Source organism: Herpailurus yagouaroundi, unplaced genomic scaffold (assembly GCF_014898765.1).
Source record: "Herpailurus yagouaroundi ecotype Mexico unplaced genomic scaffold, PumYag 203, whole genome shotgun sequence".
In the NCBI taxonomy this organism is placed as follows: Eukaryota; Metazoa; Chordata; class Mammalia; order Carnivora; family Felidae; genus Herpailurus; species Herpailurus yagouaroundi.
This window is the reverse complement of record NW_024412434.1, coordinates 23,052,048-23,067,658: the sequence shown is the minus strand read 5'-3', so window position 1 is coordinate 23,067,658 and position 15,611 is coordinate 23,052,048. Positions and strand designations below refer to the sequence as shown.

Below are 15,611 nucleotides of genomic sequence, written 5' to 3'. Positions count from 1 at the left end.
CTCCAGGCTCTGAGCCATCAGCCCAGAGCCTGACGTGGGGCTCGAACTCACGGACCGCGAGATCGTGACCTGGCTGAAGTCGGACGCTCAACCGACTGCGCCACCCAGGCGCCCCATTGTACAGTGTATTTCTTAATCGTAGCACAGCTCAACAGAGTGCAGGTACATTGTAGCCTTTCTCTTCCTCTCTCCTTTCCTTGTAATGAGGCGTGGGACACATTCTGCATCATCTTCTGTAAACTAGATAGAATACATCCATATTTTCCTGATTGTGCTCCCGCTCTTCCACTCACCTGCATCCTTATCATTAAACGTGTCATATTCTCTTTTGATGTGTGAAATATTTGGAATAGCATAATAAAAACTTGCTGAGCACAGTTAGGAAGTTAACAGAAAAAAAGTATGTCCATCTTAAGACTTGTTTAGGACATGATGTTTAGGGCATGATGAATAAGCCTGTTACACTAAGACCTCTTGGCCGATAGAAAATGCAACCTTGTTTAAGTCGAGGGAATGATGTGGGCAGTAGCTTGAGTAGAAGTGAAAGACAAAAAAGATGGCCCTCTGCCTGCCAGTCATCAGTGCTGGCCAAGCACAGTCCCTGCAGTTTGGGGCTAGGACCTACCTTTTATTTCCTTTCTTTTAAAAAAAAATTTTTTTAATGTTTTTATTTATTTTTGAGACAGAGACCGAGCATGAGCAGGGGAGGGGCAGAGAGAGAGGGAGACACAGAATCCGAAGCAGGCTCCAGGCTCTGAGCTGTCAGCACAGAGCCCGTCTCGGGGCTGGAACTCATGGACTGTGAGATCATGACCTGAGCTGAAGTCGGACGCTGGACACTTAACTGACTGAGCCACCCAGGCGCCCCTTCTTTCTTTTTTACAAATTCGGCTCTAGAACATTTCTTTGAAAACTTCTTGTTAACTAATTTCAAAATATATTAAAAATACACTGGCATAATTTCATAGTAGCTTTCATCAGAATAGGCCTTTAGGTTTTGTTGCTTTTTCCCAAAGTAAAATCTTTATTTTTGTATATTGAGAATTCTTTTTATTTTGTAATTCCCATTGTAGGTAATGCAGTGTTCATCCTTACTAACATTTGTGTTTACTTCAGAGTTTTAATGGCGAGCTAGAGGAACTGTAATTGTAATTCAGTACAGGGGCCTCCTTTCTATCCAGACTGTAAAGCAGGGAGTTCAGTACTACTTTCTCTTGTTACCTTGTTGAAAATTTCAATCAAAGAAATTACCCAAGTTAAAATACTAACCCAGGTGTCGTGGACTCTGGGTCTAGAGTTCTCTCTGATCCAGCAAGAAAGCGGGGGCAGGATTAAAAATGTGAGAGAGGCTAATGTCCCAGAGGAGACAAGAGCCCCGAGTAAGGGTCCTTGCTCCATTTTTATTAGGATCAGAAGGCTTACAAACATAGTTATGGACGTGCACAAAGACAAGGAAATCCCGAACTTTAACTCCTGGCTGGGCCTGAGGGAAAGGGGGTTTGGGTCAATACAAAACAAAATCCTGGCGTGGGGCAGAAGGTTGTTTACAGCGGATTTGAGGCCCCACCTCTGTTTACTTAAACTGGCCTAGGAGACAAGAAAGACGGAGATTGCTACCTCAGGGTCAGCAAGGCACCTTTCTTTTGCTAACTAGCTCCGCCCTGGGAAACTTCGCCCCGCAGGGGTCCATAGCCCTATTTACCTGTTTACCTAATATGGTCCTTCCTTCCCGTGAAAGCAGCTTTCTGCTATTGTACTAAATTGGGGGGGGGGGGGGTGTTACCACCCTGAATACCTAATCTTGTTTACCTCATCATGGATGTCTTCATCCTGAGATTCCCTGTTCCTATACCTTTGTCCTATACTGGGGGCCTTTGTCCCGCTTTACCTGTACTGGGGGCCTTTGCCTTTACCTAATCTTGTTTACCCAAACTTGGGTGTGTACACCCTGTGGCTTTCTAATTCTTTATGCCTTGTTAACCCATCGCTGCAGGCTCAGGGAATTCCTAAGCTTATTCCCCACACCCAGGAAAAAAATTTTTAAAAACCAACATGGTCATAAGTGTATCTGAAAATGGCTATTAAGTGCTAATCTAATATAGCTAGGCTGGTCAGATTGGCAGATCTTCAAATGCGATTCAGAATGTTCTTATTTGTAGTTATAAAAGAACTTTAAGAAACTGATCATTAATTTCTGGTTCTGCCTAAGTAACAGGCTAAGATAACTTGAAAAATGTTTTGTTACAAGTATCTAAAAATCCTAGATAAGATATGAGCTACGACACAAAAATGTAAGGCACAGCTGAATTCACAAGAAACAAACGGCAATCCCAGATGCAAGAAATGGAAGGAGTATGGAAAATCAGATGCTTAGGTAGATAAGCCTTTTAGGGACGGTTACCAGAACTGATAAGGGACATAACTTTTAATCCCTTACTGGGACTGGAGGCCGAGCATTTAGCCAAAATGAAGTAAAGTTCTGGAAAAGAGACCCTATTGCACCTCCAGTAAAGGATGAACTAGAAAACAGTTCATCCACTGGCACAGAGACCAGGAGGCAGAACTGAAACTCCTTGCGCTTTGGGTTTTGCATTTTAAAGTGTTGAGACCTCAGGCCTCTACCTCACAAGGAACTTGGAGTACAAATTTAAACCACCTGTCTGGTTGGAGCTCTCCCAAACTAAGACATTAAGGTAAAAGTCAGTCCCTGAATCATTTTACCCTTGAGGCACCTAGAAGATGCAAACACAACTTGCTCTGGAAAGACTTTGTCAACCCAGGCCTCAGGGGGACCCTCAGAGAACTGAGCTGCACCAGATGGGTGCTTTCAGCAAAAATACGGAGCTACTTGAGGAAACAGCACACCAGGCCCCCAAACTAGACAGGCAAGAGGAAGTAGAGCTGTATGAATTTAAAAGCAGAAGTCTCAAAGATAATGTAAATGACATGTTTTAATTACTTACACTCATAAAAAGAATCAATACTCGTAGAACAAGTTTTAGGTTTGTTAATTTACATAGAAGGATTGTAAAAATTCCAGTGTTGTTAGTACTGTAATTATCTTACTCATTTTACTCTTTTAAACCTGCCTTCTCCAGAATGTAAATGGAATCTAAATATTCACACACAGCGTTCTTTGCAGTATTTCAGCTGAGCTCCTGTAAATGTTATTATTGACTGGCTCTGCTCTCTGCTCTTGTAGGGTCTGTACCCGACCATTTGGTTAATCATCTTAATATGAAAAAGCCTTCTACAGTAATCCCACATACCACAGACGTTCTCATTTCTACCTTTTGAAACTAGTCAGGTTTTTAAAATAACATTAAATGCTAAACCAATCAACACTTAAATAATGTTCCAAGATGGGAGAATGCAAATATGTTTTAAAATGTATACCTGTTTTGGGACCTCTGGGTGGCTCAGTGGGTTGAGTGTCTGACTCTTGATTTGGGCTCGGGTCATGATCCCAGGGTCATGGGATCGAGCCCCGCGTCATGCTCTGCCCTGAGATTGGAACTTGGTTGAGATTCTCTCTCGCTCTCACTCTCGCTCTCTCCCTCCTTCCCCCTCCCTCTACCATTCTCCCGCTCACTCATTCTCTCTCTAAAATAAAAATTAAAAAAATAAAATGTGTATCTGTTTTGAAGTAGCAATATGAGGATTAACCAAGTGAAATCAGTATTTGTAGGAATATTGAAGCATTAAAAATATTCAACAATGAATATCTGGATTTTGGAATTGGGCCTTTTGGGTTTCCTGTAGTGTTTTAAAAATAGGTAGATATAGAACCTTAATCTACCCTGTTCTTTATAGAATATTAATAACTATCCTCTGTTACCCGACATATAAAAAGTATGCCACCCACACGATTAAAGTCACATTTCAAAAATACAGATGGTCCTAGTTCTGTGACTAGACTAACCATTAAGATAATACCCTGTTATTTTGTCCTTTGTCATCTCTCTCCTTTCATCTCCCTGTATGTTGTAGATACATTTACATTAAGAAAAGACAGGCAGTCAGTTCAATTTTAACATGATAATGAACTATTGGTTAGTTGGAAGCCAAAATATTAACTTTTTTTCTATTGAAATAGAATGGACATAACGTTATATTTCAGGTGTACCACATGACAATTCCATATTTGTATATGTTCCAAAATGTAAATTATTAACTTGTAAACTTGAATTGGTTTCTTATAAAAGCAATACATGTATACTTTGTATTTTTATGTATGTTTTAATTCTTAAAATTAGAAGGTAAAATTAAAGTGTATAGATATATATGTTTTAAGGATAAATGGAAAATGTTTTAAGGATAAAAGGAATTTTTATGATAGAATTCATAAAATAATTAGCAACTTTTTACTAATTAAAATGTTTAGACTGTTAAACTAGGAAGAAAAAGTGAGGGATCTTTTGAAATGAAGAAAAGTTTATTATGGACTATTGTGGACTATTAAAAAAGATGGTCAAAGACTTTTATTTAGATGCATCTGGTATTTGTGGTATTTTGTTGTGGTTTTGTTTGTTTGTTTCTTTTTGCTGAAATCTGTGAGCTTCAGCAGCAGCTGGACAAGGGTTTCATACCCTCCCTACCACCAGCTTGATCTCTCACCTTTCAGAGCCTTGGTGTCCTCATGTGATAAATGTGGGTATTAATAGCACTTTCTCACAGAACTTTTGAAAGGATTAAATGAGATAGTAAATGTAAGATCCTTCCTTTGGTGCCCATTCAAGAATACAGGGAAAACCCACTACTTTTTAACAAAGCACATTGAGTGTACTTTTCTTTGTAATTCAGATTTTATCAACCGATGCCCAGTTGTTAGTGGGGATAAAAGTTTTTTTCTGAGGACCTCAGCCAGCCAAATAAATTAGAATTGTTACTGTTTGGAGTATAGGTCACAAATGATTACAGAGAATTCCAACCTAATCGAATGTTCAGGGAAATTTAAAAGCTTTTGTTTAAAAAAATTTTTTTTTTGGGGCGCCTGGGTGGCGCAGTCGGTTAAGCGTCCGACTTCAGCCAGGTCACGATCTCACGGTCCGTGAGTTCGAGCCCCGCGTCAGGCTCTGGGCTGATGGCTCAGAGCCTGGAGCCTGTTTCTGATTCTGTGTCTCCCTCTCTCTCTCTGCCCCTCCCCCGTTCATGCTCTGTCTCTCTCTGTCCCAAAAATAAATAAATGTTCAAAAAAAAATTTTTTTTTAATGTTCATTTTTGAGAGAGAGAGCACGCGCGTGCGCTTGAGTGTGAGTGGGGGAGGGGCAGAGAGAGAGAGAGAGAGAGAGAGGGAGAGAGAGAGAGGGAGGGAGAGTGAGGCAGACACAGAATCCCAAGCAGGCTCCAGGCTCCAAGCTGTCAGCACAGAGCCCAATGCGGGGCTCGAACTCACGAACTGCGAGATCATGACCTGAGCTGAAGTCGGTCACTTAACCTACTGAGCCACCCAGGTGCCCCCTAAAATCTTTGGAAACTCAATTTTACTTTAAATTGCTTAAAAGAGGTTTTTTTTTTTCTTTTAAAGAGATCTTTAAAAGTATTTTCTGTTTTGTTTGCGTGGTGTTTTGTTTTGTGTTTGTTGTTGTTTTTTTAATAACAGTGTCTCTCCACCACAAGTTTTGCTCACTCTTTGTTAGTATTCTCCAAGGTTCTGTCATGTGCCTGAGGTGATCCCTTCCATTTACTTCTCAGCTTTATCTCTTACATCCGTGGGATCACCTCCAGATAATTGTCTCCAATTCCTCCTTCTCTTTGAGTTTCTTAATTTCCAGTTGCTTCCTAGACGTCTCTGTGCGGTTCTCCCGGATGTCTCCAGCTCTCCACATGCAAACATAGTTCCCTTCCATCGTTCTCTCACCTGTCAGCTGCTTTTCTTCCGGTCTCAGTGAATGGCATTCCCATCACCTGCCAGCCAGTCATTGATGACCTCAGTCATCCCGACCTCTTTCTCCCTCACCCCTCACTTCCACCAGGGCACCAGGCCATGTTGGCTTTGCCTCCTGATTATCTTTACATCGTGCTTTCCTCCTTCCCTGCTAGACCCTCATCTCTCCCCAGGGCTATCGGACGGAGCCTTCTAACTGGTTCTCAGCCTCCCTACTTGCCACTCCCCCCCACAGGCTATCCAGTACCGCTGCCACAGTGAAAGCCCTCCTGCGTTTAGAAACTTGGAGCGCCCCGTTGTCTGTATAATGAAGTACAGCCTCCCTAGGGAGACAAGAGCCTTCACAATCTGAATGCTCCTCCCTATCCCAAATTTCTCTCCAGCCTCATCTTTTTTTTTTTTTTTAATTGAAGTATAGTTGACACAACGTTACATTAGTTTCGGGTGTGAAACAGTGATTTACCAAGTCTCTGTTTTATGGTTTGCTGACCATACGTGTAGCTACCGTCTGTCCCCATACAGCGCTGTTACAGTCCCACTGACTAGATTCCCTTTGTTGTGCCTTTTATCCCTGGGATTTATTCTCTAACTGGAAACCTGGATCTCCCAGTCCCCTTCACTTTTTGCCTGCCCCCCTACTGCCCTCCCCTCTGGCAACCATCAGCTTGTTCTCTGTATTTATGAGTCTATTTCTTATATGAGTCTGTTTTTGCTTTTGTTTAACTCAAGCCTCGTATCTTCTTTATCCATTCACCTCTCTGTGAACACTTAGGCTGCTTCCTTATCTTGGCTGTTGTAAGTAATGCTGCAATAAACATAGGGGTGCGTGAATCTCTTTTTGAATTAGTGTTGTGTTTTTCTTTGCGTAAATACCCAGTAGTGGGACTACTAGGTCATATGGTAGTTCTACTTTTAATTTTGTGAATACCTTCCATACGGTTTTCCATAGAGGCTGTGCCAGCTTGCATGCCCACCAGCGGTGCGCGAGGTCTAAGCCCATCTTTTGGCAGTTCTCCCCTTGCATTCTGCTCTCCCATCAGGGCCCATCTGCAGTAGTTCTCCACATTCTGCATGGCCGTTCTCATTTCTCGTCCTGCTTTAGCACATGCTTCCCTCTGCCTTAAATGTGGACCTTCCCTTCCTGCTGACTGAAGCTTTCCTGACCTCCCTCCTCCCTATACAATGGAGAGCTAATCCATTTTTCCTTTATGCTGCCAGAGTATTTTTATTTTTACTTCCAGTGTTTTAAGTTCTTTGTCTACTTGTTAGGCGTTCCCCATTAGACTAACCTCCTAAAGAACAGGGGACTTAAGTGATTTTAGCATTCCTGGTGTCTGGCCAGACCTTGGCATAGGGAGGTATTTAATAAAGGCATTTAATACCTGAAAAATTGTTCATGAAATGGAGGATTTTTAGAGTGGAAAGCAGTTTACTTAAGGAATGAGTAGTTCTATCAAGTATTTTTTTAAATGGCATGCAGTGGAAGGGTTAGATTATAACTTTGGCTTTAGATGGTAGAGTTGATGTCAACAGAGAAGTAGACTTCTGGTTTAGCCATAAAAAAGAAGGCAATGAGTATTGTAAAACCTCAGTGCTGTCCTGCCTTCATTTGGAATCTATCTTCAGATAATCTGAGTTGTAGTCCTGGCTTGGTCACTAAATTTGGTCTTTTCTGGGTCTAACTTTCTTTGTTTTTCTTGACCGAAAAATGGAAGTAACGCTTATACGGTTGTTTTGAAGACTAGTGAAATAACATCTCAGAGTGCCTCGGCTAACGTCTGATGTTCGATAGTGCTTAATAAAGGTTTATTGGATTTGAATTAGCCTCCTGTTTCTGGATGCTTCTAGTAAAACCTACTCTCACATTGAATGTAAGTAATGTGTGTACATAAACTGGCACCATAAAAAAGATTCAATTGCCTTTTTTTTCTCTTAAAGATTTATTCATTGTACTGATGATTCTCCAGATCCTTGTATAGAATATGAGGTAAGGATTTGTTTTTTTAATTTTGATGAAATTGATAATCTTAGATGAAGATGTTTTGAAAATTGCTATTTATTCTTAAGCAGAATGAATAAATTTTTTTGGATCAATTTCTCTGGCAATCTAGAAGCACTGAATTTTTAAATTTATGAAAAATACATACAAATATATACACACATGCATACAAAGTGTATATGTATGTGTGTGTGTATATATATATATATATATATATATATATATATACTATAGAATGTACATATTTTGTAACAACACAAATAGCTTTGTACCCACCATGTAGCTTAACCTGGGTAAGCTTTTTAACCTGATATATGAAGAAAAATAGTGATCATCATTTTACTATTTAGGCCCAGTGGCCCTTTTTATTTTTGTGTTGTTGATTCATTTTGCAAATTACATGCAGAAGTAAGAAAGGATAGTGAAAATGTTATTAGAAGTAGCAGTGAGAATTCAGACATAGCAAAACCAAATTTATATTCTGTATTTTCCTAGTTTGAGAGTATTTTACACCCCCCACCCATGCCCATCCCAACATCAGCTGTCACTAGTGAATCTGGAACATACTTTTCTTTGAAATCCTGACTCCAGGTTTCAGCTACATGCCTGATAGGCTCTTGCTTATTATCATCACTCCTGGTTCTTCCTGCACTTGGCTTGTCAAAATGTAATACTTTTGAAAACTTTGATAGCTTGTAATTTGTTGAAGAGAGTAGCCAGCCTGCTCCATAATTGCAAACCATTTGCATTTGGGGATTTATGACACCAATTAGAATCAGTTCACTGGTCTTTTAAAAAAATTCTTCATTGTCTGTTTGCTTCCGCTCACTTTTGTACACATGTGCTTTCAAAACTTGTCCATTGACTCACTGTATCACTTGATACAGTTAAAGCATATATTGATGTATCTTCTGTGATCATGTCATGGTGTGGAATAATTTACTATTTACCTAGGCCACTGAACTGGATCTCTTAGTACTTGTAATGGAGCTTTTTTTATGTACCATTAGTGAGGGTTTTTTGGCTTAATAGCACAGTATGAGCATTTTCCCAAATCATTAAACATTTTTATAACATTATTTCTGTGCACATATTATATTCTTGTCTCTTGTTTCATTGAACAAACATCTATTAAACACCTGCTGTATCTTATTACTTGGTGCTTGAAAACACAGTGACAAAGATCGTTTCTCTAGTCTGCCCTGAGGCATGATCTTTGTTGAGATGTCATCTTCTGTCCCCAAGATTCATTTCCCCAGCTATTTGTGCTTTTATTGGTTTTTTTGGGAATATCCTATCATCATGTTAAGGCACAGCATTTAAAAGTCAGTTTTAAAAGCTCAGGAAAGTAATACTAGAATAATTAAAATGAAAAAAGTTGTAAGCAGAATCCTGGATAGTCGTGTATTCCTTTTGTGTATATTTAAAAAGATATGTACGTGTACTCCATGCTCCTGTATTCATAGATTACTTCTGTAAAGATGTGTGAGAAATTGACAGCACTGATTACCTCTGAGGAGGAAGACAGAGGGACTGTATGGTCTTGCACGGTGGTGGGAGGTGGGAGGAGAATTCTTTTACCCTCATGGTTTTTTGTGTTTTCTTTTTTAACATTTATTTATTGTTGAGAGACAGAGACAGACAGAGCATGAGCAGGGGAGGGACAGAGAGAGGCAGACACAGAACCAGAAGCAGGCTCCAGGCTCTGAGCAGTCAGCACAGAGTCTGACGCGGGGCTTGAACCCACGAACTGCGAGATTATGACCTGAGCCGAAGTCGGATGCTCAACGGTCTGAGCCACCCAGGCGCCCCCGCCATGTAATTTTTTAACTGACTATAGTATATGTGCTACCTGTCCAAAACGTTTTAGTAAACATTATGCAAATTCTTCCCAAAATTAATGTTTATAGCAATTGCTTATTTCTTTGTTGCTTAAGTAAATATTACTATAGCTCTAAAAAACTATATTTGGCAGTATCAGTTTTTGTTGTTTTTTTTTTTTGTTTTTTTTTTTGGTATTTTGAGAGAGAGTAGGTGGGGAGAAGAGAGAATCCCAAGCAGGCTCTGTGCTGACAGCGCAGAGTCCCATGTGGGGCTGGAACTCGCAGACTGTGAGATCATGACCTGAGCTGAAATCTGGTGCTTTACTGACTGAGTCACTCCGTTGCCCCACTATCAGCTTTTAATAGATGAGAGCAGTGTAATTTTTTAGTTTGGGGTTCTTCATTTAATAATTCATTTCTATTTTTTTTTTTTAACCTTTATTTATTTTTGAGACAGAGAGAGACAGAGCATGAATGGGGGAGGGGCAGAGAGAGAGGGAGACACAGAATCGGAAGCAGGCTCCAGGCTCTGAGCCACCAGCCCAGAGCCCGACGCGGGGCTCGAACTCACGGACCGTGAGATCGTGACCTGAGCCGAAGTCGGACGCTTAACCGACTGAGCCACCCAGGCACCCCAATTCATTTCTATTTTAAACATACGGCACGTAAGAAGCTTGACCAAGAGCTCACAATAATGAAAATTGAAATCAGTGCATTTTAAAATCTTAGACATATTTTAACAATGTAGATTTTTTTTAAGAAAAGGAATTTACTATCAAAAATTTAAAAGTATAAGAAATTATGCAGAATTTACCACCTGAACATATCCTCAGTATTAGCATTTTGACATTTAACTTCCCTTTTATTGAGATGTGTATATCTGTGTATATATACACTGTCTTCATTACTTTGCATATCATTTTTTTTTTCAGTTAGTGTGAACATTTTTCCAGTTCAGTAGCTATTTTTTTATATCAGGATTTTTAGTGGCTGTTTATCCTATATATTTGCTGTTTTACTTTATAACATTCCTTAAACACCTGTTAGTTATTACATTCTTGTGCTGGGGACATAAGATGAGTAAGACCCAGTTCCTGGCCCTTAGGGAAGTTGCTAGTTAGGAAGGAAAAGAGACCTGTATCAGATTATCACAGTACAGCTTGGTATGCATAGGCTTACTCTAGAATGTTAGGTACAAGAAACTGGGAGCACAGGATATGGGAAGGGGGAATACTGGGCCCACTGGAGGGAATTCCAGGAATGAGGCTTAGAAGAATTCAGGTTCCATCTCTTAGGTCCTAAAGGGCAAAGACGTGTATGCTAAGTGTGTGCCAGGAAAAGGGAGCCTGGAGGCACTGGCCACTTGTTAGAATTAATACTTCACAGAAACAGGGCTAGTCTTTTCCAAAGAAAGGCTCAGAAGCATGCATTTGTCAACTATCCTATTTATAAAATTGTAGCAATTCAATAGTATATGAGAATTTATACACGTTAAATAATTATGGTAGTAGAACCCATTTATGACTTGGGCCATTGGTAGAATTGTTTTACTTTAAAGTAGTGGGAAAATCATGGGAGGGTTATAGGGAGTTTTAGTGATAAATCATAATAATTTTATCAGCATCGTACACAATGTTGCTAAGGTAGATGACTCGGAAATCGTTTTATTTTTTTGATATACTTAAAGGGGTGAAGAACGTACGAATTACAGGGCAGCTGTACACAATGATGGTAGGGTTCGACTTCATCCTTGGATATGTATATCATGTCAGAGTTCTCAGAGTGATGAGTAAGTGACAGAGATGCGTTTTGTCATAAACAGTTTCAATAGTGCTTCCCCCACTTACTGAATTAATAGATCTGTCCCCTTCGTCTCATGATGAGAATGGTTTATGATGCCATTTTTAAAAATTTGAGCAGCATATTTATTAAGTAAATGTTATAATTTTATGATAAATGAAAAGATACACAGGGAAAAGTGTTGTCACATGATATTTGGAGGTCTGTCTTCAAAATGCAAGTCTTGTAATTATTATTTTTTAAATTTTTATTTAAGCTCTAGTTAGTTAACATATAGTGTGATACTGGTTTCAGGAGTAGAATTCAGTGATTCATCACTTACTACATACAACACCCAGTGCTCATCCCTAGTGCCCTCCTTAATGCCCATGTCCCATTTAGCCCATCCCCTCGCCAGCCCCCTCCCCGACACACACACCTCCCCTCCAGCAACCCTCAGTTTGTTCTCTGTTGTTAAGAGTCTGGTATGGTTTTCCTTCCCCTCTCTCTTCCCCGCCCCCCTCCCTGTGTTCATCTGTTTTGTTTCTTAAAATCCACATATGAGTGAAATGATGCCTTCTTTTCCCCAAACTATTTGATAATGGCAATTGTTAAGATATACTTTTGACATAAAATTGTCTGTTAGACCAGTAAACATTCCCTTGTTACATAGTTTTGTTACATTTTTCCTTTGTCTACAGCTTGTTCTTCGAAAATGGTGTGAATTAATTCCGGGGGCTGAGTTCAGATGTTTTGTAAAGGAAAACAAGCTTATTGGTGAGTTTTTTTTACCCATTGAAAGAAGACAAGCCTTTTTTTTTTTTTTTTAAGCTTATTTTTTTATTTTAATTTTTAAAAAAATTTTGTGTTAAGTAAACTACACCACACATGGGGCTTGAACTCATGACCCCCGAGATCAAGAGTTGCATGTTCTACCAACTGAGCCAGCCAGGCGTCCCTAAAGTTTATTTATTTTTAGTAATCTCTCCACCCAACGTGGAGCTTAAACGTACGACCCCAAGATCCAGAGTCACGTGCCTCTCGGACTGAGCCAGTCAGGCACCCCAAGAAGACAAGCTTTTGATGAAAGTGAATTTCTAGTAATTAGGACAGGGTAATAAATCAGTGTATATTTCTGATGCTACTTCTAATCAATTGGTACTAACTCACTGGAATGCTATATTGATAATGACCCTGATGCCATATTCAGTTTCCACAAAAAGAATCTTGTCCATTAATTATGGCTGTCTGGATTCTGGAGATGAAAGTGATGGTCTTGACCATCCCCAATTTAGGATATGTACCATATTACCTGCTTTCTCCTTGGGACTTTCCTAAGTATTACTAGCAACACACTGCTTATTTTAAGCATCATAAAAAGCCAAGTTTTGGGATCTTTATTTCTATTATTGGAGCAGTGTTTATTATTCTAACCAGAGGAAATATGTGGACAAGTAAGTGCATTACTCTAAAAACCACCCGTTTTCTTCCTGTCAGATTATTATTTTGTTTGCTGTGATGTATTCACGTTAAGTATTGAAGATAATTTCTTTTGTTTTTTTTTTTTTTGTCTTTGCATGTTTTCCATGAAGTGAAACTTGTCTTTAGCCAAGAAATGTGCGATTTAGAGTCGAATCAGCACTCTTATGTAGTGAATGTGATGTTGACATCTGTTAATTTACCTAAAAGTAACTTGGGGTGTCTGAATTTATCATATTGTTAGATAGTCCCGGAAAAACTGCAGTACAAATCCAGCTAAAGAAGGCAGTCATCTTGGCATGTGATTAAGAAATTGGGTGGAAACCCTTCTTTCAGAGCAGAAAACTTTTTCCTAGGCCTAGAGCAAACTGAGAGAGTTTTTACAATAATCCCTTTAGCGTATTTGGAATAAAATCAGCAAGTAACTCTGAAGAAAGGAATGTTTACTTTTCCATGGCTTGAAACCTCAGGCTTGTGAAGGCAGGGTAGCATGTATGAGCAAGAAGAATAGCCAGTTTCTATGAAATACAATATGAACACGGAAGACCTATGGGATATTTTAAGTGTCCCAAAGAAAAGTGGGAAAGAATACTAATTTGTAGAGAGTTTGATAGAAAAAAATCAAAGAAGCAGAGGTTTAAAACCGCCTCTTTCATTTTTTACATTATGAACGTATTTATGACTGAGTTCTTTCCATTGTACTAAATAAAAATACTATTTCTAAAGTAAGAATGCATGATATGCAGCTTAGATACAACTCCTTGAATGGGTAAGTTTTTACAACTGATAAGTTTTATATTTATATAAAATGCTGAATCATGTATAATGCATTATTCACCTGGTCTACTTTAATGCTTCTCTCAAAAAGAGGTTTAAATCACATTTTGGTGTTTTTGAAAAGAATGTTATATGATAATGGATATAAAATATTTTTCTTGTCAGGTATTTCTCAAAGGGACTATACACAGTACTATGATCATATTTCTAAACAAAAGGAAGAGATTTGCAGATGCATACAAGACTTTTTCAAGAAACACATACAGTACAAATTCTTAGATGAAGACTGTGAGTATTTTTATTGACCCAGTGAAATGAAGTACATGATGTTATTGAACCTTATTTCGTGGTGGCTCATATTTAAAAAAAAATTTTTTTTTCAACGTTTATTCATTTTTTGATAGAGCGTGAGCAGGGGAGGGGCAGAGAGAGAGGGAGACACAGAATCCAAAGCAGGCTCCAGGCTCTGAGCTGTCAGCACAGAGCCCGATGTGGGGCTCGAACTCAACAGAGTGTGAAATCATGACCTGACCTGGAGTCGGACGCCCAACCAACTGAGCCACCCAGGCGCCCCTCATGGTGGCTCATATTTTAAAACTGGATTCAAAACACTGTATTTTCAGCATTTTGCTTTAAGGCTCTTCGGTATTGCTGATGGTTTGCGTGTTGATTTTACCTGATTTAATCAGAGTCACTTTTTAATACGGAGATAGTTCTCTCTCTGTACATGTTTTATTATTCATTTTAAAGGGCTGTCTACAGAGAGCAAAATGCTTCTGTTTTTCAGACTGAATTAGTTGACTGACCTACCTTTCTAGATTTTTTAATTTGAATTATCAGACAGCACCAGTTACAAAGTAAACATTTGTGACTTGTTTTTTAAGAAAGCACATGGTGTATAAGAGTTTTCACGGATCTTAAAATTCCATCTGCTCTGATTTATATTTTTTCACTTGCCAAGTCCGTGTTCTATGGCAGATATGATTTTAATTTTTTTTTTCAACGTTTATTTATTTTGGGGACAGAGAGAGACAGAGCATGAACGGGGGAAGGGCAGAGAGAGAGGGAGACACAGAATCGGAAACAGGCTCCAGGCTCTGGGCCATCAGCCCAGAGCCCGACGCGGGGCTCGAACTCACGGATCGCGAGATCGTGACCTGGCTGAAGTCGGACGCTCAACCGACTGCGCCACCCAGGCGCCCCTATAGTTGACCTTTAAATAACACAGGTTTGAACTACATGAGCCCACTTGATGCAGATTTTTTCCTGATACATACAATATAGGGCTCTAAATATATTTTTCTTATGATTTTACTAGCATTTTTTCTCTTTATTGTAAGAATGCAGTATTTTATATTTTATATATATATATATATACATATATATGTGTGTGTGTATATATATATATATATATATATATATATATATATATATGAAATACATGTTAACCGACTATTTATGTTAAGGATTTGGGTCACCAGTAGGCTGTTAATAGTTAAGTTTTGGGGAAGTCAGCACCCCTAGCCTCCACATTATTTAATGGTCAACTGTATGAAAAGATTATGGCTGAGGGTAGACAAAAGGAAAACAAAATGATACAAATAAAACATTGTAGGCTACTTTATCATGTTTGAAGGTTTTGATACTAAGAAGCATGAAGTTCCCAATGCACTTCAATTCTGCTATTTGAGTAATAAAAATATGCATTTTAATTTTCAAAAGGAGACTCAGATCATGAAAATAGCAGTTCATTGTTAACCTTGAATTTTTTCTCTTTTACAGTTGTGTTCGATGTATATAGAGACAGTAGGGTAAGTAACAGCTCTCTGACATGCTTTAAAGTCAGAGTACAGAGTACATGGCCGTT

General features: G+C 39.0%; 1 protein-coding gene across 5 annotated transcripts in view; it reads left to right on the top strand.

The window, feature by feature from the left end:
• CDC123 (cell division cycle 123) overlaps positions 1–15,611 on the top strand; it is a 60,947-nt gene that overhangs the window by 32,423 nt on the left and 12,913 nt on the right. For 4 of the 5 annotated variants that reach the window (XM_040451438.1, XM_040451436.1, XM_040451441.1 and 1 more), the window contains 4 exons: positions 7,826–7,874; positions 12,190–12,265; positions 13,910–14,032; positions 15,527–15,555. In XM_040451438.1, the coding sequence (XP_040307372.1) occupies positions 7,826–7,874; positions 12,190–12,265; positions 13,910–14,032; positions 15,527–15,555 (277 nt within the window). The remainder of the gene's footprint in view (positions 1–7,825; positions 7,875–12,189; positions 12,266–13,909; positions 14,033–15,526; positions 15,556–15,611) is intronic. The other variant, XM_040451439.1, reaches the window with a different exon arrangement.